Source organism: Drosophila sechellia, chromosome 2L (assembly GCF_004382195.2).
Source record: "Drosophila sechellia strain sech25 chromosome 2L, ASM438219v1, whole genome shotgun sequence".
NCBI lineage: Eukaryota > Metazoa > Arthropoda > Insecta > Diptera > Drosophilidae > Drosophila > Drosophila sechellia.
In genome coordinates this window covers 8,777,226-8,802,533 of record NC_045949.1, presented here as the reverse complement: position 1 = coordinate 8,802,533, position 25,308 = coordinate 8,777,226, and the positions used below count along the sequence as shown (strand labels likewise).

Below are 25,308 nucleotides of genomic sequence, written 5' to 3'. Positions count from 1 at the left end.
CTACTTGGTCGTTCTGTCAATACAATACCCAAACACTGTAAAAAATAAAGGCATATCCATTTGAAAATTTTTATTAAAAACATCAATATCAATAGATTTAAGATTAGGTTATTTTCATGCGACAATGGTCAACTGTGTATTCAAAATAATTCTTTAAAACTGATAAGAATTTTAAGAAATCTATTGCTGATAATCCTCTGTGGAATTCCGAAATAAGATGCCAAATTATAAAATTAAAGAGAATTTGTATTAAAATAAAATGTCTGGTAACCGAAAGGCATAAAACAAAACGTTGAAGAATCTTAAAATTCACAAGCACAAATTTAAGTTATAAAATCCCAGAATTGTTTTCTCTGTACAGCTTCTCTCTTTCTCTCTCTCTTGGCTCTGCCGTAAAATACATGTGCAAGCACACCTGCCTGCGTCGACGTCGCCGTCGCCAGCGCAGTCGCCGCCGCGTCTGCGCTTACGATATTATATCGTAATACGGTGACTCCAGCTAAGCAGCAAAAAAACGGCAAGCCGCGATCAGTTTCGATTCTTGCTTCGCAGCGAGAAGTTGTGATTTTTTGATCCGATCGCCGCATTTTAAGCTTTTGGTGCGTTACTTAGTAGTATTAACATGGTTTTTGCTGTTGTTTCTATGGCTGTTCTGGTGCATCGGTGCGTGAATGTGAAGTGATCGCAGGGTGTAATACTCAAACAGACTACAAATCCGCTCACAGCAAACAAACAAACAAGCTCGAAATGGCTGGATACCGTTATGCAAAGTTGTTGTTGCTGTTGCTGTGGTGACCCAAATAGAAATTACCAACCGGGCCAAAAAATAAAAGACAGTTCAAGCCAACAGACCGCGTTTATAATCGACAAAGTACATGGCGAAAAAAAAACGATGCAAAATGTGTGCTACTTGACAAATTGGCAAAGTAAAAGCAAACTAACAAAGATGGAAAAATAGCTAAGATTTATTTAAAGAATTCTTGTTAGTGTGCTGTATGTGCGCTCGGTTGATTTAAATGCAAATTATTCAAAAACACACATTAACAAACTAATAAGTTATTCTAAGCAAGAAGATAGATTTATTCAATTCCATTGCTTGTCAGATTTGTTAATCAAATTAGTTATTAGAGTTGGAAATATGTACTTATCTAAATTATTTATTTGCTACTGAAACAAAATCTTGACAGTGGTTTCTTTTTTTATTCGCATTTCTTGTAATTTTTGCGTTCTTAGATGTATGTACATATATTAGAATAGAGTTTCTACTTTTGTGGCATTAGCTTTGCATACATATTGGCTCATTAAATTTACGATATGCTTGAAATTTTAGGCACGTCCCCAAAAAACGTTAATGAAAAAACAAGCCAAGTGAGCGATTAAAAGTTTCCTGTTTACCAAATAGCAACAAATCCAAGGAGCGGCAAACCAATTTGGACAACAAAAATATTCATAGTATAAGGTGGTAATTTGAAGGTGAGTTAAGCCGTGTAAAATCTGTAAATGCGGTCTAAATACACATTAAGTCTTAAGTGTTAGCTTATTAACCGGTATGCATTAGCAAACTAGTAAATACAGGGCATCCCAGATTTGTTTATATTTATATTCCCACAAATATTATAATTTTATTAGCACTTTACTACTTCGCTTCCGCTTGATTATCGAGTGAGAAAATTATTTTTTTACACTTTCAGTTATTGTACACTGACCTCGTTCAATTCGATAATGACACCTAGTGGAAAACCGGCTTTGTTTCGTAATAGAAATTGATCATGGAGAATATGTGGTGATCATGAGCTATATAGAAAATTATAAGGAAAAATTATATCTTTTTAAGTAAGAATTAAATATAGGAAATACTCTTATCTGTATAGCTGCATTATTGAGATATTTTAGCCAAATAAACAAAATTGGGGAAATAATCATAATTGGCACTCTGCGTTTAATCAACAATCCGCAGACTAATTATATTGAGTCATTTTCGATTGGCCTTTTGGACGAAACTTTTGGACATCCACTTGAAGCCCATATGAAAGTTTCGATTGGCTATGATTAACATTAACATAAGAAATGCTTTCAATGGCGTTGAACTCTTTTGATTTCACTTTCTATTGGAGTGATTGAAGCGATTGTGACTGCTGAATAGATGACGTGTCTTATCTAATCGAGTCGATCTTGATGGGGGAGTAGATATCATGGGAATCTAAAGTCTTCGGCTTGCCATTCCATTCACTCGAGTGGTTTGACGGCATTCAAGACGAATATTTATTTACACAGCTTGTAAAGGTCAACAAGTTTTATTTTTTAAGGTTCAATGTGGTACAACTTCAAGAGCCATAAACCTATATATCATTTGGCTACAGTGCGTTTCATTGATAAAGGGCATTTCAACAAAGTAACTCAATTATGCTTCAAAGTTTTATGGTCCAAAAAGTTACGCCGAAATTGACAAATATAATCAAGTGTGGAAGTCATAAAGAATACTCAGAATAAAAACAGTAAAAAATTACACACATTTATGAATCAAACTACGTTTTAGCCTTATCGTTTCGTCACGCAAGTCACACATTTGTGGGCTGAAGGTAGTTTTTTGGCATATTTTGTTGACGAAAATGAAGCCTGACGCGACAGTCCAAAAATCGTGTAAATAAAATGCAGACTAAACAAGACACCAAAATGTCTTGGCCACCAAAGTGGATGGCTCAGAGTTTGTTAACTGAATTAGCCGGCCTCCTTCGCTCACTTTTTAGCTCGTTAAAAAGATTCATTAGCGTGCCATGCGAGCAAGTTCAGGGACAATGAACATCGCGCACTCGAAAAATGTTTATATCAGAGTTATACTCTAGAGAAGTAATTATAATTTAGACGGGTATGGCGTCACGTTTGTATAAAGCCAACGCGATTGCCGTGAAAATTATGACTGAATACCATTTTAGGGTCTAGTGTAGCGGACAGAAAAGCTGTTTGCGATTCTGGTCTAGTCGAAGCATATGCCGTCTTAATGAACACTTAGTCCGTCTATTGATATTTAGCTTTTTATTTAAGCACAATAAGCTTATTACTGTATTATAGCATCATTAAATGATTTTGAGACCAAGGTTAAAGACAAACTGGCTTTTTGAGCACTATCTTATCGGGAATGCTGAGGTTGCTCAGGTAATGAGAAGAAAAACAAAGATGTTTTATCTAGTCATAGGCCATTATGCAGATTGCTGTAAATATTCTTTAGAGCTTAAGTACTTTGTTAATTACTCACCTCTTTTATTGGCGTCCTACCTCAAGGTACGTTTTTTTTTTTTTAGTATAGCCTCATTTCTGTGCCTTAGTGGGCTACTAAATTATTTTATTGGGTAACCTTATATTCAATTTTTGCAATTAACAATCAACCGATGACGGGCAATAAACTGCCGAGGGTCTCTTTTTGTTACCCTCGATGAAGCGAATAATTATTCACTGAATACATGATAATAGTGCGCGCAACGATGCGAATGAACTGTGTGGTAAATTGATCCATAAATGATGCTACCCCCACCGTGCCAATTTATATAATTATATGAATAGTCAGCCATACAATAGTAGCATTATTAGCACGATTAAGCAGTCTACTTAGCTCCAGCTCTTGAACCTTCTCAACTTGGGTTTCGCATTTTGCACACTAGCCTTTAACCTTTTTGGGTCAGCTTTATCTTAAAAACAGCGATGATTTAACTACCCATTATGGTTATGGCTTAGTAGATAAACACTAAGCATACGAAACATTGGTCAAAAGTTCAGGGATAAATGTTAAATGGCAAACCTTATTACGTATAGTCAAATTTAATTCAAATTTCTGTAAGCTATGCACACAGTCGTAAGGCCAAAATTTGTAAAAAATAAGTCGAGCCAATAGTGAGTACACATTTTTCTAGGGTTCCATTCCACCAGATTCAGCATCGATCTTGTGATCGTTATAGATGGGTTGCAGTAGCTCACGGGCAGCTTCGTGATCGGCCTTTCCCAGGGCCTGGGATCTTCCATAGAGCTTGATGTACTTCTTTTCCTTGTCGTGAACCAAGTAACCACCTCCAAGACCCTGGGTGCACAAGCCCATCGACTCAGCCTCCTTTTTTAGCTCATCGTATACGTCAACTGGGTAAATGGAAGAATGTTTGTAACCTTGAGGTCATGAGAACTATCTCAACTCACGATGGTACTTGGCCTTGGAAAGGCTACGAATCACCTGCTTGGCGCTGCCCATTTCCCCATGGATGTAAACGTGGGCCATCATGTACTTCGATTTTCCACTTTCCACTTTGGCAACAGGAAATGCGACTAGACTTCGCATCGGCTTCTCACAATAAAGTCGAGCCACTACTTACAGATGTTCCATGGTAAATAGGATAACCCACTAGTGAATGGCTACTTACCTTGCATCATTGGCCGCCAAACGGGCTTAAGAAATTTTCCAGCAAACTCCATCTCAAAAAAAAATATTTTTGCTTTTTTTCTTTTTATTTGTGTACTAGCTGTCGACTATACTGAGAATGAAAAGTGAATAGCCTAAGGTCCCGAACAAGCTCGATGAGTGTTTTATAAATGTTTACTAAGATTCGGAAAATTGTGTGCTAAAAAATATTACTACAACATAGATATCTATAAATATTAAATATGAAATGAAAAGCATATCCATCGAGAATAAACAATTATATTACAGGCAGCCATAAACTATTGTATTTGTTTATAGCTAGGCAATAATTTTATGGCCCCAAATATAATTAATTAAGTTTATTTTTCTGTTTATTAAAACTGTATTTTCGCATTAATTATAGTGAATATACAGCTGCGCGGAGAATGGAAACGCTGAGTACGATTCTTATTACATAATCGTGCTGGGAATCACTGCTTTCGCAAAAGCTCCAAACCAAATATATAGTCAGGTTCTTAAGGGCTCAGAAGCTAGCGAGATGAGCAAACTACAGGTGATCGTGCACCCGGTGAAGAAAGAGTTCCAGCGCAAAAGTTGCGGTTTCGACCATGATACGCCCGATGATTTTGTCAAGTCTCAGGTAAGAATTAAATTAAGGTGGGGGATGGGTCAATTTAAATAGTTCAATGAAACGTTGAGGACAGTACAAATAATCGCGTCCTTGGGCCTACGAGAAAAACGCCTCCACTCGTCACGCACCTGAGCAGGTGTGCTTCTATTTGCTTTGCACTCAGGTCAATGTACACGGTGGGCATATAAAAGTGCAGGCTGTCGTAAGCTACGATACCCTAAGATAGCTCTAGAGATCAATCTGGTTACACTTGTCAAAGGTCTTGGCTTAAATCGTTGTATTAGTGTCTCCGATTAAAAGTAAAAGCTTACTTTAATATAAAATCGCTAACTAAAGTATTTTAGTGCATGAAATAAAAATGCCAATTTGTTTTATATTACTTGACCGAATCGAATCTCCTTTACCATTCGTGAAAGACATTGGCCGTTTTACCATTTTGTATGGGGCTCACCTTGAGCATTTTTAATGACTTCTTTTATTCAGAGTATCAATAGAATGAGGGGTCTCTCGATACGAATATATATGCACAAGCTGATATATATGACAGTACACTTTGACTTGTGTACACCGATGGCTCTTGCATTGTAAATTACTGGATTGAAATATTCATAAGCAGCAAGCCGTTACAAATTGTGTGGCAAGTCAAGTAAAAGCAATACTTTAAACATGCGGCAGGTACAACAAATTGCGCTTCTCACTAATGGCGACCTTTAACCTTTCTAATACACAAATTTGGAAGGGCTAGGTGCAGTACGTGCATGATTAAAAATTCACACCGATAGCTTTGGAAATAAATTATAATATATAACGATTTATTAGCAATATCTACATGCAGTTTTCAATAAAAGCTTGGATGCAATTCTCACTTTCGACAGATTCTTAACTACCAATATTTTATGTTAGTTTTAACAATTTTGTAACCATTGCAGTGGCAATCATGTACCAAGAGTATGGCCTATTTGTTTTATCGCTGGTTCATGGCCCTGTTCTTCGTAGTTGTGGTAATAATCTCAATGTGGCCAGAAGCGGATGATGAAAGCAGTTATTGGCTCTACTTTATCTACATGACCAACTGGGGCATATGGATGTGCATGTTGACCAACGTCTTGGGTGCTGTTCTAGTCACTATATGGCATTATCATCCAGAATATGCGGGTGAGTACGACATGGCCATTTTGTAAGAACAAAACAGTGTGCTAATACGCATGGTTTTATATACTCCAGATAAGCTGTTGAATATGAAGAGCTACTTTAGCTATTTCCGTTTGTATTGGGGTATGCACATCATATCTCTGGTCTTGTCCATCGTCATCACCATCATCTACTGGAGCATTCTATACGATGGTAAGTTATTCTTGCACTCAGGTTGCCATATATCATTGACTGGTTTGCGTTTCCTTTAGCTAATGAAAGCGCCTTGGACGCCACGAATGTACTCACTCATGCATTCAACTCGATTTGCATGTTCATCGATCTGTGGATTGTAGCTCATCCCCTGCGGTTGCTGCATATATTTCTGCCAGTGCTATTCGGAGTTGTGTTTGCCATCTTTTCCTATATCTATCATTTGTGTGGTGGCATTAATAAGTGAGTTTTATATTTCTAACCACTTAAAATGAGCTCGGGATTCAACGATATGTCATTCTCTATAGGAAAGGCAAGCCTTATATCTACTATGTGATTGACTGGAGCAAACCTCAGAACGCCTTCATCACGGTCGTTGGCGTACTTTTGTTGTCCTGTTGCATTTATGTGCTGCTTTTTGCCTTCTTCAAGCTGAGATTATTCCTCCATCGACGCTGTCGAAATGCAAATTTCGTGCTGCCCACCAGTGCGAAATCAAATGGGCAATCTAATGGACTGGACGATAAATCCGGAAATGGAATTCAGCACTCACCATCTCGCATATCAATGGTATTGGGCAATTTCGCTGGCTATGAGAATCAGGCTTATTTGCCCACTGGCGAATTGTCGAATAAAGGCTAATAGTTGAGTGCACAATTTAGTCGGTAGTATTTAGTCAAATCAACTTGTAGAATTTATGACCAGTGATATTATATTATATTGTTTTGTGTTAAGTAAATAAATTCGTTCTGCGGAGTATTGTTGCTTAACGGCATTTGAAGGTAAAACCCGGTCTATGTCCTTCGGGAGAATCAATATTTATACTTAAACAAAAAAACATGCTTAAGAATTCTGATCAAAAATTCAAATAGTTAAAAGTTCGAAAAGGATAGCATGAATGTAGCCAATAGCCTTCGGGGTTTTTCAATTCGTTTGACACGCCCGCCTTTGGGAACTTCACAGTTGATAATTAAGAATTTATATCTGACCATATCAGGATGGCTCGAGGTGCATGTGCACCAAGAAAAATTCTAAGCCAATTAGTAGCCAGTGTGGCTGGGTGTACGAGATGTGTAAATATTTTACTCAAGCCCCTAATCACCTTTGAATGGCCGCATTAGCCCAAATAGGCCCTGAAGGACATTGAGTTGGAGTTAATAAGCCGGCAAGGACTGAAGTAATTCTGATTGTGGGGCATCTATTTATAAATGCTCGCAGGTGCCAAGAGATTTTCATTGTTAGTTTCATCTAATTATATAAATAGATCAATTGATTGTAATTCAACTTAAAGGAACACTTATTTTTTAAACAAAATGAGTGACAAATTTATTATTTTACAAGACGTACTGGTATATATACCTCACCACTTTTCTTTGGACCATCCTCGAACAATGTGCTCAAATAATTTATTGAATTGCACATATAATTCGATTGTAGGTATTTTCATAATTTCTCATCCTTTCAACGCACTTTACACCAAGAAAGGGGCTCCTTAGCCAGTGTCCTTAATCACAGATGTTCGGTTCGAGTTGCTTAACCCTAAGTTGGCCGCCCCCGTCTGCCATTGTGTACACACGTTGGCCAAAACGCGTAGCCTTAATTAAGCTTGAAAAGGGGATTTAATAGCCAAAGGACCCGCCCAGAGGGCCCAAGGACGAGCATGGGACACGAGCTGTGCTCACTGCTGGTCATTGCAAGGATTTGCCTTACGCATAAGCTGGAAAAGCAAACCCAGGACTGCTGGTCAGGTGTGGGTTCAATGTCAATTGGTTCGTTGGCTGGTTGGTTCGTTTTGGTCAATTCGGCCGTTGTTATCTTTGTTGTTGCCTTGTCCTTGTGTCGACGGCACATGACATGTCACAAATTCCAACAAATTAGGCGTCGCATCTGTGGTTGTCCATGGATCGATATGAGACCAATTTGATCGATATGAAGTTTCCTTGAGCTTTGAACTTCTTCGAGTGTCCTTGACGGGCCTATTACACCTGTTCCCTCGTCCAGTGTCAACTTCAAAAACGAACCCCAAGCGAATCCAATAGAATTTTAATTGAACACATTTTGGAAACTTTGACAGCTGTCCACACATGGCGTCTAGTCCTCCCCCAAAAAAAGAGGTATCATTGAACTGCAACCAGAAGTAAACTAAATAATTAATCAATTAATAGTGTGAAATATTAATTGAAAGCCGCCCATTGCACATCACACAGCCCAGTGTTCCAATTCCCAACTACTGTATAAAGAATCCAACCCTATGTCACCACTTCCCGCCCCACGGGATTTATCAATTTGGGGCTCTTGTCACTGTGGGTCGCCATGACTGCGCAATTTCTCCGCCATCGAAGTCATGAAAGTGATTCACAATGAACACATACCTTATGGCAGACTCATAATGGGTGAACACACTTTCGAAACGAACCAAAGGACATTTGTGTAGGGCTAGTTCTATTATAATTGCAAATTATAAAAATGCAATTATAAATTATTTATTTATTTGAATTTTGAAAATTCAAAAAATAACAAAAGAATTTTGGTATAACTTACAAGAAAACCTTTCAAAATTAAAAAAAATATCCAATTTACAAACTTATTAAGTATATAATTTTCAGTAATTCAGCAGTATTCGCTTAAATGCATAAAACAATTAGTTACTGTAACTATTTTTTTGAACCACATAACGTGGTTATATAGCCTCTTGACTCGAACAGCTGCAAGTCAAAGGATTTATTTACACCTATGAAAACGGAACTCTTACCGCCAACAAAAAACGGCATAGGCGACAGGACACCAGCACGCCAGCACGGAAAACAAAACAAAAACCGGGAAAATGTTTTAAAAACCATGCCCCACATACGCGAGAGCCCGCACATGTGTGCGCAGGATGTATGAGAAACGCACCGCTGGCTCCAGGACACAGGACACAGGACACTTTGTTTGGAGCGCATAAACAAATGGCGGCCCATGAATGACACGGACATGTGAGGTGGATTTCTGATGGGGGCACAGAGGTATCCTTAGGTCGTGCGTGAGACTTCCAATGGGGCAGGACAAGGAAATCCCGACCACCCACGCCGAACTGGAACTGCATTGGGGGTACGAAACTGCTGGAACCGCTGCTCATAAAGTATTCATTAATTGGAATAGTGACCAGGGGAACCGGGCTCGTAGAGCTAAAAACCGAGTCAGTTGTTAATTCAGAAACTCAGTTTCGTTTCGGACGTTCGTCGAGGTGTACGTGCTCGGTTTGTTGAACTGCTGAACCGTTGAACTGCTGAACTGTGGCACCGTGTAGCACTCGGAAATCGAATATCGGTACCCAAATCGGGCGAGTTCGCGGCTAATGCAGGAATCAAAACACCAAAACCGGCAACGTCATGTAGTTCGTTGTGGTGCGTGTTGCCGACGATAAAGCGCGAGAACAAGTATCCCAGAGATACCAATAATAAATGTACACATATTTATAATATATATACATCGAGCGAATTCCACTCGCCGTAGTCATGGACAGTCGAAGTTATAGAATGCAAAACATTTGTGCAATTCTAACAATTTCCATTGAGAGCTGCTACTGATTCTTCTTTTTATTTTCAACGAGATAATCATTTTAAAGTTGCAAGTGAGTGGACTCGAGTGTGTGTGTGGTGTGCGGTAGGGAAAACACTATTGCGAAAATTCAGCTATACTGGCCACCGAATGGATAATGGGTATTTGTTTAGACACAGGTGAGTAATGCCACATGCAGCAGATTTGTAATCAAAGATTAGCATTGCCTCTCCACGGCCAAAGATAACAAAAAGAACCCTAATGAGTCGCGCAGGCGAACACGACAGGTGAACTGTCCATGAAACCCATGAAACTCCATGGGTTTTTTCAATGGCAATGGGCTTAAAGTCGGTCTACAGGTATAGAATAGCTTCTAGCTGATCACTGAAAAATATTAACTATCTTGCAGCATACTTTCGGGATACCATTGTTATAACATAACAATAACATAAAGTAAATAGTTTTAAAAGCAATACAAGAATAGATATATAAATTGACTACAAAATGATCCCCATACCATACCTTAATTTTTTTTCTTTTTGGTCTCGGTGACATATTCAATTGACCACAACTCAAAGGACAGGTTCAATTGAAATTACTGCAATCACTTTGCTTGAAATTTATTGAAAGAAAAAACAATTATCTGTGACAAAACGTTGCTTTTATATGTGTACACATGGCGTTATATCAAAATCAAGACCTTGCCCAACGGTATAATTTGTATCGGAACTTGGACTCTTTTGGCCTCCATGGCTGCCAGGTCCTGGGACATGTTCGTTGACCAGTCCGAAGCTAGTACACATAAATCCTGAAACTAGCGTCACTCACAAAAACAAAAAGAATAGCGATACAAAAGGGAAATCCCCGAGACGAAAAGGGATAGCAACAATAACAAAACATGTCAATTAAATAAAACTGCAGGAAAATCAATAAAAATGTCACAAGACTGAACTGGTTCCGCGGGTGGGAAAACGTGAAATTTCTATGGGGAAATTTAGAGGGGTATGTGCTCGGTATTGAATGCTATGGAATCGCCATGCCCCAGCTGATTTTCCATGAATGAATTCAGCGGTGACGCCATTCTATACTAAACACGGTTGCCATACAATTAAATAATTGTTAAACATGTTTTAATGATGGGCTTTGCGATTTGTTTCGATCCCTGGCTCCCTTCCCACCCATCGAGTGCGTGTGGTTTCTGTCACTAATTTCCTACTCCTGGCAAATTGCTTCCGGCCTCGGTGAAGGCTGGCTAATGGCTAATGCCAACTTGGCACGTTATGTCTGCCCTTGCCTTTTTCCGGTTCCCGGTTTCCTTGCGCTAACTTGCCAACACATCCGGTTTCCGGTTTGAAAAATTTCTGCGCTTTGGCCGAAGTCAACTGTTGCTTCTCCTTGGGTTTTTAAAAGCATTTAACTGATGAGATGCAGTCCACTAAATTGTCTGTAAAATTTTGATATATTTCTTTCCATTGAAAATTAAATTTAAGTTCTGTAGTTTAGACCGATTACATTTTATTGGTAATTTAAAATCATTTATTTAAATTGGATAGATGCCAGCGCGGCACAAGATACCGGCGAACCAGGCAACGATTGGAATCTTACACGGAATCGAAATGGCCAAAATGCTGGCGATTTGGAGGCCGCTGCGGCGGCAGGACGATTGGGTTCTACCAATGTCGGCGCTATCGATATGCAAAATGCTGGAAAAATCAAATTCGATCCGCCCAAAGTGCCAGTGATATTTGTTTTAGGCGGCCCCGGTAGTGGCAAGGTCACCCATTGCGATACCTTCATGCAGGAGCGACGCGGCGTAACGCACATCAATATGATGGATCTCCTCCAGCAATATGCAATGGGCAATGGTAAGATATTTGGGGTATTGAAGCCAGAAGGTATATAAAAGTATGTTATTGAGGAGATACAGCTAATTTATAATATAGTGCTGCATACTTTTAGACACCTTGACCAGAGTTCGTAGTCTATTAAATTATTTCCCCACAGACATGCAAGACTTTTCGCAACTGTCGTCGAAAACAGTCACTGAGGTGCTGATGTTGGAAATGAAAATGGCTCCAGCTGCCAAAGCATACCTGATATCGGGATATCCACGCTCCATGCGCGACGTAGTCGAGTATTCTGAAAAGGTAATTTTCCACGCAACCGACTATTTTTCGCTGTCTTCCCCACCAGCTCACCCAATTATTGTGAAGCCATTTTGGTTGCCGCACTCTTTATTTGCCCAGTAAATTGCTGCTGAACTATTTCAACTAATTAACTGGCAAATGGGTCGCCGACAGTGTGTTTATTTGGCCATAATTCCCATGGATTTACGGTGACTCCCTATATTATATATGCAAGTGCTAATTGGACGGACTGGGTGCAAACGGCACTTGGGGAGTTTCAAGCACATGGCATTAACTATGGTATATAGACCTATCATTGCATAAGTAGGACATAACAATTTGGAGCCATAAATAAAAATTAATCTTCTTTGATTGATTTTTTTCTCTACTTCCTTTCAGATTCAAGTCGTGAATGGCGTGATTCTAATATCCTGGCGCCAATCGGTTCTACAGAAGCAAATCGATTATGGGGCCAAATTAGGTCATGTAGTACTCTCCTTAGCCAAAATGGAATTAGAAAATTTCTTTAAAAATGTGATGCCAGTCGCCGATTATTTTGATCAGAGCGACATGTTGTTGGCCGTAAGTATATTGTACATTGCAATAATGATCATATCAATAATATATCTTAATTGCTTCCATTTCTTTACAGGTAAATGGCGAACGTGCGCCCACAGAGGTATACAAAGACTTTCGCACCGCCGTACTCGATATACTGAGCACCCTCGAGAACCAAGAGGCCGTGATGAATGGAGTTACAGGTATGGGCAGAGGGATACATGATATACCCGGCAGTATAGTTAGCGTAGACACCGCACCAAGTCAAGCCCAACAAGGGACTCAAATTGCAGAAGACAACGTGACCAATGCCTCTGAAACTGCGGGAACAGTTTTGGCCAGAGATTTGGCGATCGAACGGATGGATGGCGGGCCAAATGGAGCCGTGACAGCCCTGAAAACGGGCACCACCAGTGCGGATGATGACAGCGGTGTTGTGGTCACCCGGCAGCCAAAGTTGCGCCAGGCTGCCGGACCAAACGAATCCGGATCGGATCTGCCACCTATTATATGGGTGATCGGCGGTCCGGGCAGCAACAAGGCCACGCTCTGCCTCAAGGCTGTGGGACTAAATCCTGGCTGGGCTCACATCAGGTATGTTGCATTGGATGTGCTCACTAAATAATTTTGCTTAAACTGATATCATTTTTTAAGTGTCGGTCGTCTATTGCGCAATATCACGGACTCTGCACCACGTGCCAATACGGAAAGCTTCGCCGTCAAGGAAGCCTTGGCCGCTGGGGATAATGCCCCAGAAAAGTCGCTGAATCAGCTCCTGGAAACCAATCTGCGCCAGTTACGAGATAGAACTGGAATTATCGTAGATGGTTATCCCAGAAATCTGCAGCAAGTCAAGTACTTTGAGAACAAGGTAATCTATAGGATGGCTAAACCCCAACTTAAAAGTAACTTTATTTGTATTGCTTAGTACAAACAACGACCGCCTATTATCCTGCTGGATTGCTCAAAACTTCAGTTGGGCAGAGGACGTATAGATGATACGGTTTCCTCCTTTCGCCGTCGCCTGGAACTCTTTCGTGAGCAAACTCTGCCCATGCTCAAGATTCTGGATACCAGTAATCGTTTGCAGATTGTAAGTAACCGAAGAAGACTCCGAAAATAGTAAATTACTTTCATACATTATATAAATATATTGACAGGTCGATGGAGACACGGATAGTCCATCTGTGCAGCGCGAGTTCGAGCGTCTCATCCGGAATCACATCCAGCGTTTGTTGAACAAAACCGATGATATAGACGACTCAGCCGACTTGGGTAATCAGATGATGCGGAACGAGCAAACGGATGCCATTCTACACGATCTGGAGACCAATGTGCCAGGTGCCGTGCCCACGATTAGTCACCACGTGAGCATGATGAACGGCCATCTGAAAAATCGCGGAAGCGCCTTGGGGAGTGGGAAGTCCCACGGCCAGATGATGAACGGACATGTTCCCGGCAGACCCGGAACCGGACCCGTGGGCCAACCTGTGCCCGTCGATTTCCGGCACATGCTAGAGGAGGCCGAGCGATATCCGGTCGACTCATATATGTAGATGTAGGCTTAAAGGAATCCGTAGTGCAGACGGATATCCAAGTTTTATAGTTTTCTAATCAACCTATACTAAGCGTACTGTTAATGCTGGTTTGTTGAATTATCGAATGTAGTTCGGGGGACCAATGCGTAAGTTAGTCCGGCTAGATTAAGAGTTAGAAGAATTCAATTCAATACTTTATTTCACTAGACGAGTACCGATTTAGAATAAGAGTGCGTTAGGGGTAGCCGTTAGAATGTACGATTTCAATAAAATCACAAGAGTTGAAAGTTGCTCAAGAAATTAATTATGATTGATATTTTTTCAATTTTTTAATGTGGTAGTCATTTTATCAACAAGTACAATTGAGCATCGTTCAGAAGAGGATTGAGTTCGTTGCAGGTCCTCCTAAGTCGAAAGGTGCAGACTCTTAGCAAACGGACACGATCACTGAGCAGTATCACAATGGACCGCAAATATTCCAGGAACTTATCATCCAGACCGACCCATCTGAGCTTGGATTCTATTGTGGCGTCTCATTTTCTTCAGGTTGACCAAATAATCTTCGCCTTTCAGCAAAGGAATGCAGGGGAAAACTAATGTAAGGAGCTTTAAACTTAACTTCAACTTTATTTTGAACATGAGAGACTGAATCAGTGGAGGTCACTGAAGCAAATACAATATAGTTTTGCGAGCTTATCATCGATGCATGTGGAGTCTTCCTTGTAGGAATTTGTTCTGCTGATTTTCTCAACATTTACTTCGGCCTTTTGGGTGGAATTATGGTATACCACTGTGGCCTGGAAGTCAGCACTATTCTGATTCACTTTAAACTTGACACGATAAACCGCTGTTTCCGATTCCATCAGGGGTTGGTGCCAATCGATGTTCAGACCCGTTTTTATCTCAGTATTATGGACATAATTTAGCGTCAGATTGCTGCAAAGACTGGTTAAGTTCTTTTGAACGAAATACTCGTTCATTCGATCGATCACACTGCGGGCAATAGGAGTCGTCCAATCCTGTCCCGAGATACGCTTGAAGGGTTCGCAGGTGCACCAGTGCTCCTCAATGCCCGCTTGCGAGCAGGTTCGACCCTCCGGCAGGGGATAGAATAGTGACTGGCAGGTGGGGCAGTCAAAGGACTTGGGTAGCTCTCGACCATCTGGGGTGCCTCCAATCTCGATGATATGTTTCAGCGTGTTGTGGAGGTCAAAGTTGGAACTAAGCCTGTGTTGATTTAACTCCAGTGCCCTTGCATAAGATGGATATGTTTCACGGAACCACGGAGGCAGATATATAAACATCATGGGCAGCCGCTCCTCCAGAAAGCCCTCCTTCAGAGTGGTCAACTTACCAAATCTGGTTCCGTGGTCGGCGAAAAATATCATTATCATTTCCTCGAATTCCCCATCCGCATGCATATCGAGCAGATCTCCCAGCACCTTTTCCTGCATTGCTGATGGCATGAAGGTATCGTCGTGACTGAAGTGATTCGACCAAAACATTCCCCAAATGGGTCGATCGTGAACAAAACGCTTCGTGAACTGTAGGCCATAGTCGTAGATATAACGATTCGCTATCCTGCGACCCAGACAGTATCGCATGTAGTCGTGTTCCGGCAATCGGTACACATCCATTTCGGACTCCAGTGCTCTGAGCAATGGACGAAAGTAGTAGTCCATGGGCTTTTTGGTGAAGCCGGGCTTCATGTAGTTGAAATGATTCGAGTTACTCTCGTCCTCCGCGTATCCTGTTAAATAGCTGGCGTTCTTGAAATACTTCCATATCATCGGCATCTCGTCAAAGCAGCCCTCCTTGTCCGTATCGCACACATTTTCCTTGGCCGTACTAGCCGAATATCCACTGAGTATAGCGAGTATGTTGGGGAATGAGTTGTCGGCAACCTGAAAGAAGAATTTTGTAACTATTTATGACAACAAAGTTAAATTTTACCTATAAAATCTGTTATTTTTGAAAGTATTCTTGTCTTAAATATATTTATATTTTTAAACGGTAAAGATGTGTTCAATATTTTTCAAGCCTTCTCTTACATCTAAATAATTATTTATCTTATCTAACAAGTTATCAAAGATATTTACTCTCAATGGGATCGTTGTTGCATGGCTGCCGTAACAATGTTCAATATTTAACTATACAAACAGTTGTACTCGTGTGTTGCTTTTTTAAGTTTTTGCCCTATAAGCATGCATTTAAATATTGAGTTACAACAAACACCACGGCCGCTTTGGCTCCTAACAAATAATATTAAGTAATATTAAAAAGATATAAAAAAAATATTTTTTATTAATCAAAAACTTAAGCGAGCGTCGGAGACAAATTCACGTCTTGCACAATTGAAGCATGAATAAAATCTAAATCTAATTTGCTAAGCGAATGCTTAGCAATCCCTTGGCTGAGCTCATTTACTTCTTCATATTGAGCGTACATAGGCTCTCATTTATGTTTACTTTAATTAGTCGCTGTCTTGAGTGGATTGCGCATGGATACAGGTCAGCCGAGTTTGAGATACATGGAAAGTTTTGACTTTTAAAGCTGTGTAAGCAGTTTTCACCCTTCTAGTATGAATAACGAATAAGATTGCGGATATTTATCTTAAATGGTTTATCTTAGGTGCTAAGGCATTCTTGGTTCTTTGCTTTATTGTTGCTAAGTAAAAGAATATATAAAGTGGCTGGTATATCTTGTAGATATATGTTATGTGGTTGAGCATATGTCACTATATTATATATCTATATATATACTTATATTCCTACCTTATTGTATCCTTGCATCTCGTACCATCCTGGGCCCTGTAGAAAGTTAAAAACCTTGGGCATAGTGCGTCGTAAGTTTATACGGGAAAGAGAGTCGATACCGTACATAATCACGCTTGGCTTTCGAGCTGCCCTGGGTTTTATGAGATCCTTGGGCAACGGCCGATGCTGGATGAAGGCGAAGGCGTCCTTCTGAAGGACAACTATCGGATCCTCAGCAGTCTGGCACTCGACGACCATTCCCTCCACATGAACTGGGACCTCGTAACCACTTGTGAAATATTTGTTGGCCTTGAGACTGCAAACAAATATTTGTTAATGATTTACTAATGTTTTTTAAGCGGAAAGGGGGCTCCCACTTGTCTTACTTGTCGTAGGTATCTGCACGCTTTCCATATTCGATTTCGCGGTAAAAGCAATTATAGTCCTTGTCAGTGAAATTAAGCAATTTATGAGCAACTTCATCGTCGATGTGCAGAACATGCCGTTTGATAATTTTATTGTATGTCGTTGATATGAGATCGGTCTCATTCGAGCAGGTGACTAGTGTTTGCGGTTTGTACAACTCCATGGCCTCGTCGTTGAAAGGATCCACATAGGGAATATGGCACTTGGATGTTTTCACATAGAATTTCTGCGGTTCAGTCTTTATCGTAACTCGAGAAAATCGCGTGGTAGGCGGATATAAAACATGATTTGCATTCGAAGTCGTATTCGATGGATATATTAGAAAAAGCACAATGGTCAAAAAGCAGCACAGGGCGAGAATCTTGTAGAAAGAATAGCTGAAACATATTCTCAACTCCATGGTGTTCCTTCGACCACATTAACGTCGCTACTGAGACGAAGTGGAAGTGAATACCTCTAAATAAGAATAGCTCGGGCTTTGTTATCATTTCTTGTGAATGAACCACGTAGGTATTCTCGTAAATTTGCTCCCGAGCCCACTCTCGAACTTCTTCTGTTCATCGGCTGTCAAAAAATGGAATGTAAAGTGGCACGAGGAGTGCAGTGATAGCTTTATGTAAGGGCAGGTTCGGGAATTTTGGGCAAACACCACGTAGAAGTGCAATTCGATGAGTTCAGTCAATTCTTTTCGTAGACAAAAAATGTTTAAAGTTAGATTAGCTTTAAGTTCTAATACTTAAAGAGCTCCTCGCAAAAGCGAACATACTTTTTTTATTAGGTTCAAGTATTTGCAACACAATTTAAATAGCTTCCGCAAATATACTTGAAAATTTATAGTTCACAAAATTAGTAAAAAAAAGACTGCAAGTTGAAAGGAAATACATATATATATTACATACAAATATTACTGGATAGTTGGTGTGCTTTCATTGTTTCTTAACTTTGATAGGCATATGCAGAATAACTTTTGAGTACCATCGTCTACACACTCAGCATCCGCTCTATAGATATTAATTCTGTTGATTAGTTCCACATTGATGTGAAGCTCTTCGGTTCTTCTATCGTAGAGAACGGTGGCAAAGAACTCAGCCAAATTCTGATGAACCTGGAATTTGGTATGATAATGTCGCAATCCCTTTCCCAGACCTACGTATTCATCGCTCTCTAGCATTCTTACTTCGGTGATGTTGATTACCCTCAGGGTGAGACTGCTACACAGATTCTGTAGGTTATTATATTGGAGGTATTGGTTAATGCGATCGACCACCAGTTCGGCCATGCGCCAAGTCCCGTGATCCTCCTGGACTTCCTCGTAGTTGTGGCAGGTACAGTAAGCCTCCGGTATGGCAGCCTCCGAGCAGCTTCGACTTTCTGGCAACGGGTAGAATAGCGACTGACACTGGGGGCAGTCGTAGGCCCACTTGGTATCCTCCACCAATCCTTCAATGTTTATAATGTGTTTCAAGGTATTGTACACGTCGAAATTGGAACTCAACCGATTCTGATTCTGGGCGAGAGCCTCCACATATTGGGGATATTTCTCACGAAACCAAGGTGGTGAGTAAATAAACATTATGGGTTGCCTTGCTTCCAGAAACGATTCCTTCGTCCTCATTAGGGGACCAAAGCGAGATCCGTGATCGGAGAAGAATATCATAATCGTATGCTCGAAAGATCCATCCTTTTCGAAATTAAGCAGGTCACCAACGATCTTGTGTTGCATGGCCGAGAGCATAGAAAAGTCATCGTGACTGATGTGATTTGACCAAAACATGCCCCAAATGGGACGGTCGGCCACGAATCGTTGCATAAACTGGCGGCAGTAATCGAAGATATAGCTATTGGCAAGTCGACGACCCAGGCAATATGCCATTTTACAACCCGGGTAATAATGTTTATTAGTTTTTTTTTCCAAGGCATCCAAGACGGGTCGAAAGTAGTAGTCTGTGGGCCTACTCAAAAACCCTGGTTTCACATAATTAAAAGTATTGATGATCAATGTATCCTCCGCGTAGGCTGTTAAATAGCCGTTCTTTTTCATTTCCTTCCATATGAAGGGTATTTCATCTAAACATCCTGGTTGACTTGTATCGCATATTTGATTTTCCGCCGAACTAGGAGAGTATCCTGTTAGGATGGGAAATATGTTGGGATACGAATTATCAGCTACCTGAAATGAATAATAAATCTTAAAATAGCTGTTCGATTGGTTTTCATTAGTTTCCAACCTTATTATAGCCCATCATTTCGTACCATCCTGGAGACTTTAGGAACTCGAACACCATGGGCATCAGCCGTCGAAGATTGGTGCGAGATACTGTATCTATGCCGTACATAATTACACTAGCCTTACGATCTATCTCCGAGTTCGGAGGAGGCTTCTGGTATTGTACAAACGAAAAAGCGTCCTCTTGCAGGATGCGCTTCTCGTCCGCTGACCTACACTCCACCAGCATTCCTTCGACATTCAAGGGTACTACGTAGCCGTGAGTGAATTTAGTTTTGTTCCCCAACCTACTCAGCATAAAAAAGCCGTGTAAAAACTCAAACTAACTTTGTAGATAAAGTCATTGCTCTCTGACTGCGACAGCTTGTGAAGCACTTGCTCATCCACATGCAGGACATACTGTTTTAAAATGGAATCAAAGTGCCCTGTAACCAGATCATTTTGATTGGAGCAACGTGTAAAGTTTTTTGGCGTGTACACTTTTGTGAACTCGGCATTAAAGGGCTCCACATACACCATTTGACACTTTGAGCTATTTACATAGAAACGTTTTTCGCTTTCATTGAATTTTATTGTCAGCTCATCGTTCACCACGAAAGACGTTATGTACCACACAATTGAGAGGAATAAAATAAATGTGCACAAAATACATTTTTTATATGACACCGAAGTAAAGGTCTTAATTTTCATCATCATCGTAATTAGGACTATTAGGACAGAAAGGTAATGACTTGACTAATAATTGTATTTTTTAATTCAAAATAAATTCCCGAACCGAATGGGCAGAACTATGCCTAACAACTGACTTTGATCGGCTCCCAGAGATCGCAATCGATATAGTAGAGTGAAAACGAATAAACATTAGATGAATATCCCTCGACTAAGATAATAAATGTTTACTTTCTTTTATACTCGTGTCAGTATGGCAATAGCTTTTTTCAACACAACGTATATTCTGAAGTAATTAATATAGTTTCAGCTTGTTTTATTGAACTTCAAGTATAGTTTTACTCTATTATAGCTCGCAGCTTTGACAAGCAAACGCAATATAACTTTTGAATCTTATTGTTAACGCACTCTGAATCGGTGCCATACATATTAGTTCGACTGATGAGCTCCACATTCATGTGGAGCTCTTCGGTCTGCTTATCGTAGAGAACGGTGGCAAAGAACTCAGCCAAATTCTGATGAACTTGAAATTTGGTATGGTAGTGTCGCAATCCATTCTCTAAATCTACGTCCTTGTCATCCATTCTTACTTCGGTGCTGTTGACTACCCTCAGTGTGAGATTGCTACACAGATTCTGAAGATTATGGTAATGAAGGTATTTGTTCATGCGATCAACCACCAGATTGGCCAAGCGCCAAGTCCCTTCGTCTTCCGCGACTTCCTCGTAGTTGTGGCAAGTACAGTAAGCCTCCGCTATGGCAGCCTCCGAACAGCTACGATTCTCTGGTAGTGGATAAAAAAGCGACTGACACTGGGGGCAGTCGTAGGACCACTTGGTATCCTCCACCAATCCTTCAATGTTTATAATGTGTTTCAAGGTATTGTACAGGTCGAAGTTGGAACTCAACCGATTCTGATTCTGGGCGAGAGCCTCCACATATTGGGGATATTTCTCACGGAACCAGGGTGGCAAGTAAATAAACATCATGGGCAGACGCTCCTCTAGAAAAGCTTCCTTCGTGTACATAAGGGGACCGAAACGAGCTCCGTGATCCGAGAAGAATATCATTATGGTATGCTCGAAAGCCCCATCCTTTTCAAAACTGAGCAGATCTTCTAGGATCTTGTGCTGCATGGCCGAAAGCATAAATAAATCATCGTGGCTGTAATGGTTCGTCCAAAACATGCCCCAAATAGGACGATCGGCAACGTATCGTTGCATAAACTGGCGGCAGTAATCGAAGATATAGCTGTTGGCAAGTCGACGCCCCAGGCAATATTTCATTACGCAACCAGGGCAATATTGGATTAAAGTCTCATTTTCCAGGGCGGTTAGAAAGGGGCGAAAATAATAATCCGTGGGCTTCACTGCAAAGCCTGGCTTTGCATAGTTGAAGGTATTTGAGTGCTCCTCATCTTCAGCATAGGCCGTCAAATAACCGTCTTTCTTGAAATCCTTCCATATAAAAGGTATTTTATCCAAACATCCATCAACATCCGTATTACAAATTTTAGTCTCTGCCGACTCGGGGGAAAAGCCAGTTAGCATAGCGAATATGTTGGGAAATGAATTATCCGCCACCTAAATTATGATTATTTGAAATTACTTTTTAGTAATAGAATATTATAGAATACATTTAGCTACCTTGTTGTAGCCCATCATTTCGTACCATCCCGGAGACTTTAGGAACTCGTGTACCATGGGCATCATCCGACGAAGATTGGTGCGAGATACTGTATCTATGCCGTACATAATCACACTGGCCTTTTTAACTGGCTTCACTTTCTGTGGAGGATCCTTGTATTGCACAAACACGAAGGCATCTTTTTGAAGGACTCTCGTTTCGTCAGCGGTCCTGCACTCCACCAACATCCCTTCGACATCCAAGGGCACCAAATGGTTCTGACTGATTTTTGTTCTCTTATCTTTCCTGTATTTAACGAAACAAAATTGTTTAGCAAACCTATCTCACGTAAAACACTCCATTACCCGTCGTAATGCTCCGCTGATTGACCATGAATAATTTGCTGATAAAAACAAGCAAAGTCATTCGTATTTGACTCGGAGAGCTCATGAAGTACTTCCTCATTTTTATGGAGCACATATTGATTCAATATTTTATCGTAGTGTACAGAAACAAGATCACTTTCATTTGTGCACGGTATAAATGCCTTCGGGTGATTGATTTTCAGAAACTCCGCATTAAAGGGATCCACATAACGCATTTTACACTTTCCGGATTCGACATAAAATCGTTTCTCCACTCTCTGAGAATCCTCAGCACTAAACTTTTCATCGAATCTTGCGGAATTCATGCTCCACAGACATATTAAGGTTACAGCGAGAAAAGTCAAGATAAGTCTTTTAAATGAGTATGAAATAGACCGGGGGGCCATTGCAAGTATTTCAGTCAACTAATAACTTTCAATTACCTTCAAAAACTGGCTAGGCTACCGGGAAGAAATGGATTTCACGCTGAGTTTTGATTTTTTATCCCATTTAAATCAACAAGTTAAAACGAACTGGCATGCAAAAATATGTGTGAAATATTTAGTTCAGTTTGGAGTTAGGATGGAACCTTATAAGACGCTGCTTTTCATTATACCTTTATTTCTAATAAGCCATTTGTCTATGAGTACGAAAAGACGGCCAGTTCTTCGAAACTCGCAATCTACTCAAGTCGAGCATGAGCACTGTATCAAGACATCAGAGTGCCATATACCATACATTAATAAACCATTAAAAAATGAAAAAGGGAACCCCAAAAAACAAAACAAGATTTGTTCTAAAGATGAAAATTTGATAAACCTTCGTTTCGACGAGAAAACCCATCAATATTTTTTGTATGTAAATGATCATGTGGCCCAGCTAAAACTAAGATCTATGGAAAAGCACTCTGCCAACCTGGTTGGATACAATTGCAGTTATCGTGAGATTAAAAGGGTAAATCGCAGCTATATTGTCGATGAACCTGTTGTGTATGTATGCTTTTTAACGATCGTAGGTTTAAGATTTAAGATAAATTTTTATACAGCCTTGGAGACGAAGTTACATTTTGGGATGGCTATATTGTTCCCCGTTCTGTGGAGGGCATGCTTGCATCCTGCCGAAATGAACTGGAGGAGGATCTACAATCGCATAATTTTACCCTCGTGCAAACTCCTAAGATATATGCACCACTTATTTCCTGGCACCGCATACCGAGTGTTATAATGATTGGAATCGATGGCATTTCCCAGATCAACTTTCGCCGTAACTTTCCCCTTGTATTCAATCATCTTAAAATGCAGGACTGGTTCAAGATGGACGGATACACAAGAATTGGTGAGAACACCGAGTCAAATTTAATGGCTGTGCTGACTGGCTACAGTCCTCACACTTTGATGAATCTCAAATGCGACTCGAGTGGGATTGGTTGCCTCAAAACTGTTCCGCTGATATGGAAGCATTTCAAGAAGAAGGGTTTTATAACAGCCTATGGCGAAGGAATGTCCGATTTGACAATGTTTGTTTCGGAAAAGTATGGGATTTTTGAAGGTACCATTGACTACTATGCTCGTCATAAGAATCGTCAAAGTTGCACTGATAGCAAGGATAACTACGACTATTATGAGGAATTTTTAAAACGACATGCAAACGCCTCCCGTCCATTCTTCGGAGTTTTCTTTGGAAACGGAATAACACATAAATCTTATGATAAAGCCAAATTACAAACTGAACTTTTGGATAAAGTGAAGAAATTCAAGAAAATGGGTGTTCTTACCCAGTCAATTGTCGTCCTATTCAGCTATCCTGTGCTGAATAACTTTTCTAAGGAAGATTTACCAATTTTGTATATTTGGCTACCTCCTTGGTTTAGAGCACTCCGTCCTGAAATAGTTCAAGCCTTGAGGATCAATAGTAAACGTTTGACTTCTCCATACGATCTACATCTCACACTGCAACACCTCTTGGAACTGGGAGAACGTTGGCCACGAGCGGTGGACAGGCTGGTGGATTGCCCCACTTGTCAAACCCTTTTTGCTCCAGTTCCCGAAAATCGAACCTGTTCAGATGCTGGCATAGGAGAATCCCAATGTCCATGTGATAGCTACAAGCTGCTTAGATCCAATCAGATGAAGCAATTATCTGTGGGAAAGCAAATCGTGCGCAGTATAAATGAATTCCTTAACCATCACAACTTGCAGGAGCTGTGCCATAATCTTACACTGATATCCGTCAAAATGGTGTTGCAACGAAAGGATAGAAAATTATCAAGTGGCAGCACCTATAGAGTATATTTCACTGCCAACCCAAATAACGCAGAATTTTCCACAACTACCCGCTACGATAACAATCGCCAAGAACTGGAATATATAAATGTGGAGTCCATAAACCGATTGAATAACTATCAAAATGACTCGAGTTGCATGCGAAGATTGCGAGGCAGAAAGTTTTGTATATGCAAGAGCCAAATTCTAGAGGAAATTTCAGTAACTGCTAAGGTAAATGTGAATGGACAGAAGGAAAATAAGCAAGTGGAAAATCACAGTACTTCAGAGCTCAAAAAATTAATACCGAATAAAAATAAAATAGATGATAGTTTATATGAATTAGCAGACATGCGAGAAAACGACCAAAACATTGAAACATTAAACATTGAAGTTATCTCGGTGTAACTAATAAAAAATTCAGTTCTCTAACAAGATCGGGGTTTATACTTGTGGGTTATAGTCCAAGTGATTTGAACAATATAAGCTAGGTGCTATCCATATATCAACGTTGTTAAAACAAGGGTTATCTCACTTTTACCTTCTCAGGTAAACCTTGCTAAAAGCAATCTCAGATAGTGCACGCTTACACAATCAGAGCCATAAGTTACTGAGTTCAAACGACAAATGATCCTGGAATGGGACAACTTCATTACCTTGGCTCCACTTTTTTGAAAACTTAATTGTTATCTCTCCAGCGTGCATATACATATATGTAAAAGCAAATGCTTCTTACTAAGATGTCAAACTCATTTCAATATCCACAATATGTGTCTACTTTGACTTACATACATACATATATGGACTTATAAAATTACAATAATTTCATAAATCTACAA

At 40.2% G+C, this 25,308-nt stretch overlaps 7 protein-coding genes across 9 annotated transcripts; 3 read left to right on the top strand and 4 right to left on the bottom strand.

Annotated features, from left to right (window-relative positions):
- Positions 1-500: 500 nt before the first annotated feature.
- Positions 501-7,165, top strand: LOC6611769 (protein rolling stone). The gene is made up of 7 exons (XM_002036256.2): positions 501-599; positions 1,331-1,473; positions 4,806-5,042; positions 5,963-6,188; positions 6,258-6,377; positions 6,437-6,620; positions 6,686-7,165. The coding sequence occupies exons 3-7, from the start codon at positions 4,941-4,943 to the stop codon at positions 7,017-7,019; spliced, it is 966 nt and encodes a 321-aa protein (XP_002036292.1). The 5' UTR covers positions 501-599; positions 1,331-1,473; positions 4,806-4,940; the 3' UTR covers positions 7,020-7,165.
- On the bottom strand, positions 3,796-4,561 carry LOC6611770 (sex-regulated protein janus-B). Its single transcript, XM_002036257.2, has 3 exons — positions 4,404-4,561; positions 4,183-4,347; positions 3,796-4,125 (listed from the first exon to the last, which is right to left on the bottom strand). The coding sequence occupies exons 1-3, from the start codon at positions 4,453-4,455 to the stop codon at positions 3,902-3,904; spliced, it is 441 nt and encodes a 146-aa protein (XP_002036293.1). The 5' UTR covers positions 4,456-4,561; the 3' UTR covers positions 3,796-3,901.
- A 2,426-nt stretch (positions 7,166-9,591) lies between the features above and the next one.
- On the top strand, positions 9,592-14,443 carry LOC6611768 (adenylate kinase isoenzyme 5). 3 transcript variants are annotated; one of them, XM_002036255.2, is made up of 9 exons: positions 9,592-10,096; positions 11,471-11,782; positions 11,922-12,064; positions 12,443-12,625; positions 12,696-12,804; positions 12,895-13,195; positions 13,256-13,472; positions 13,530-13,694; positions 13,762-14,157. In XM_002036255.2, the coding sequence occupies exons 1-9, from the start codon at positions 10,075-10,077 to the stop codon at positions 14,155-14,157; spliced, it is 1,848 nt and encodes a 615-aa protein (XP_002036291.2). In that variant the 5' UTR covers positions 9,592-10,074. The 3 variants fall into 3 exon arrangements, with proteins under 3 accessions (XP_002036291.2, XP_032583602.1, XP_032583552.1); XM_032727711.1 differs by having other exon boundaries at positions 9,593-10,096; positions 12,880-13,195; positions 13,762-14,443; XM_032727661.1 differs by having other exon boundaries at positions 9,593-10,096; positions 12,696-13,195; positions 13,762-14,443.
- A 303-nt stretch (positions 14,444-14,746) lies between these two features.
- LOC6611767 lies at positions 14,747-18,144 on the bottom strand. The gene is made up of 3 exons (XM_002036254.2): positions 17,282-18,144; positions 16,914-17,211; positions 14,747-16,043 (listed from the first exon to the last, which is right to left on the bottom strand). The coding sequence occupies exons 1-3, from the start codon at positions 17,719-17,721 to the stop codon at positions 14,790-14,792; spliced, it is 1,992 nt and encodes a 663-aa protein (XP_002036290.1). The 5' UTR covers positions 17,722-18,144; the 3' UTR covers positions 14,747-14,789.
- Positions 18,145-18,173: 29 nt separating this feature from the next.
- LOC6611766 lies at positions 18,174-20,430 on the bottom strand. The gene is given in 3 exon segments (XM_002036253.2): positions 18,174-19,491; positions 19,550-19,849; positions 19,852-20,430. Coding segments are annotated over 3 exon segments (1,959 nt in total). The 5' UTR covers positions 20,245-20,430; the 3' UTR covers positions 18,174-18,225.
- Positions 20,431-20,512: 82 nt separating this feature from the next.
- Positions 20,513-22,920, bottom strand: LOC6611765. Its single transcript, XM_002036252.2, has 3 exons — positions 22,209-22,920; positions 21,864-22,149; positions 20,513-21,800 (listed from the first exon to the last, which is right to left on the bottom strand). The coding sequence occupies exons 1-3, from the start codon at positions 22,613-22,615 to the stop codon at positions 20,556-20,558; spliced, it is 1,938 nt and encodes a 645-aa protein (XP_002036288.2). The 5' UTR covers positions 22,616-22,920; the 3' UTR covers positions 20,513-20,555.
- LOC6611764 lies at positions 22,791-24,877 on the top strand. The gene is made up of 2 exons (XM_002036251.2): positions 22,791-23,197; positions 23,254-24,877. The coding sequence occupies exons 1-2, from the start codon at positions 22,791-22,793 to the stop codon at positions 24,875-24,877; spliced, it is 2,031 nt and encodes a 676-aa protein (XP_002036287.1).
- The last annotated feature ends 431 nt before the right edge of the window (positions 24,878-25,308 follow it).

Bases quoted from the DNA above. Each gene is read 5' to 3' on its own strand.
- LOC6611770 (XM_002036257.2), bottom strand. From the start codon at position 4,455: ATGGAGTTTGCTGGAAAATTTCTTAAGCCCGTTTGGCGGCCAATGATG. The intron at 4,348-4,403 runs GTAAGTAGCCAT...ATCTGTAAGTAG, and splicing joins TTGGCGGCCAATGATGCAAG to TGGCTCGACTTTATTGTGAG. The intron at 4,126-4,182 runs GTGAGTTGAGAT...CCATTTACCCAG, and splicing joins TTCCAAGGCCAAGTACCATC to TTGACGTATACGATGAGCTA.
- LOC6611769 (XM_002036256.2), top strand. From the start codon at position 4,941: ATGAGCAAACTACAGGTGATCGTGCACCCGGTGAAGAAAGAGTTCCAG. The intron at 5,043-5,962 runs GTAAGAATTAAA...TAACCATTGCAG, and splicing joins ATGATTTTGTCAAGTCTCAG to TGGCAATCATGTACCAAGAG. The intron at 6,189-6,257 runs GTGAGTACGACA...TATATACTCCAG, and splicing joins TTATCATCCAGAATATGCGG to ATAAGCTGTTGAATATGAAG.
- LOC6611768 (XM_032727661.1), top strand. From the start codon at position 10,075: ATGGGTATTTGTTTAGACACAG. The intron at 11,783-11,921 runs GTAAGATATTTG...ATTTCCCCACAG, and splicing joins GCAATATGCAATGGGCAATG to ACATGCAAGACTTTTCGCAA. The intron at 12,626-12,695 runs GTAAGTATATTG...ATTTCTTTACAG, and splicing joins AGAGCGACATGTTGTTGGCC to GTAAATGGCGAACGTGCGCC.
- LOC6611767 (XM_002036254.2), bottom strand. From the start codon at position 17,721: ATGGAGTTGAGAATATGTTTCAGCTATTCTTTCTACAAGATTCTCGCC. The intron at 17,212-17,281 runs GTAAGACAAGTG...ATTTGTTTGCAG, and splicing joins CGTGCAGATACCTACGACAA to TCTCAAGGCCAACAAATATT. The intron at 16,044-16,913 runs GTAGGAATATAA...TTCTTCTTTCAG, and splicing joins AGATGCAAGGATACAATAAG to GTTGCCGACAACTCATTCCC.
- LOC6611765 (XM_002036252.2), bottom strand. From the start codon at position 22,615: ATGGCCCCCCGGTCTATTTCATACTCATTTAAAAGACTTATCTTGACT. The intron at 22,150-22,208 runs GTAATGGAGTGT...CGTTAAATACAG, and splicing joins TCAGCGGAGCATTACGACGG to GAAAGATAAGAGAACAAAAA. The intron at 21,801-21,863 runs GTAGCTAAATGT...ATCATAATTTAG, and splicing joins AAATGATGGGCTACAACAAG to GTGGCGGATAATTCATTTCC.
- LOC6611764 (XM_002036251.2), top strand. From the start codon at position 22,791: ATGGAACCTTATAAGACGCTGCTTTTCATTATACCTTTATTTCTAATA. The intron at 23,198-23,253 runs GTATGTATGCTT...ATTTTTATACAG, and splicing joins ATTGTCGATGAACCTGTTGT to CCTTGGAGACGAAGTTACAT.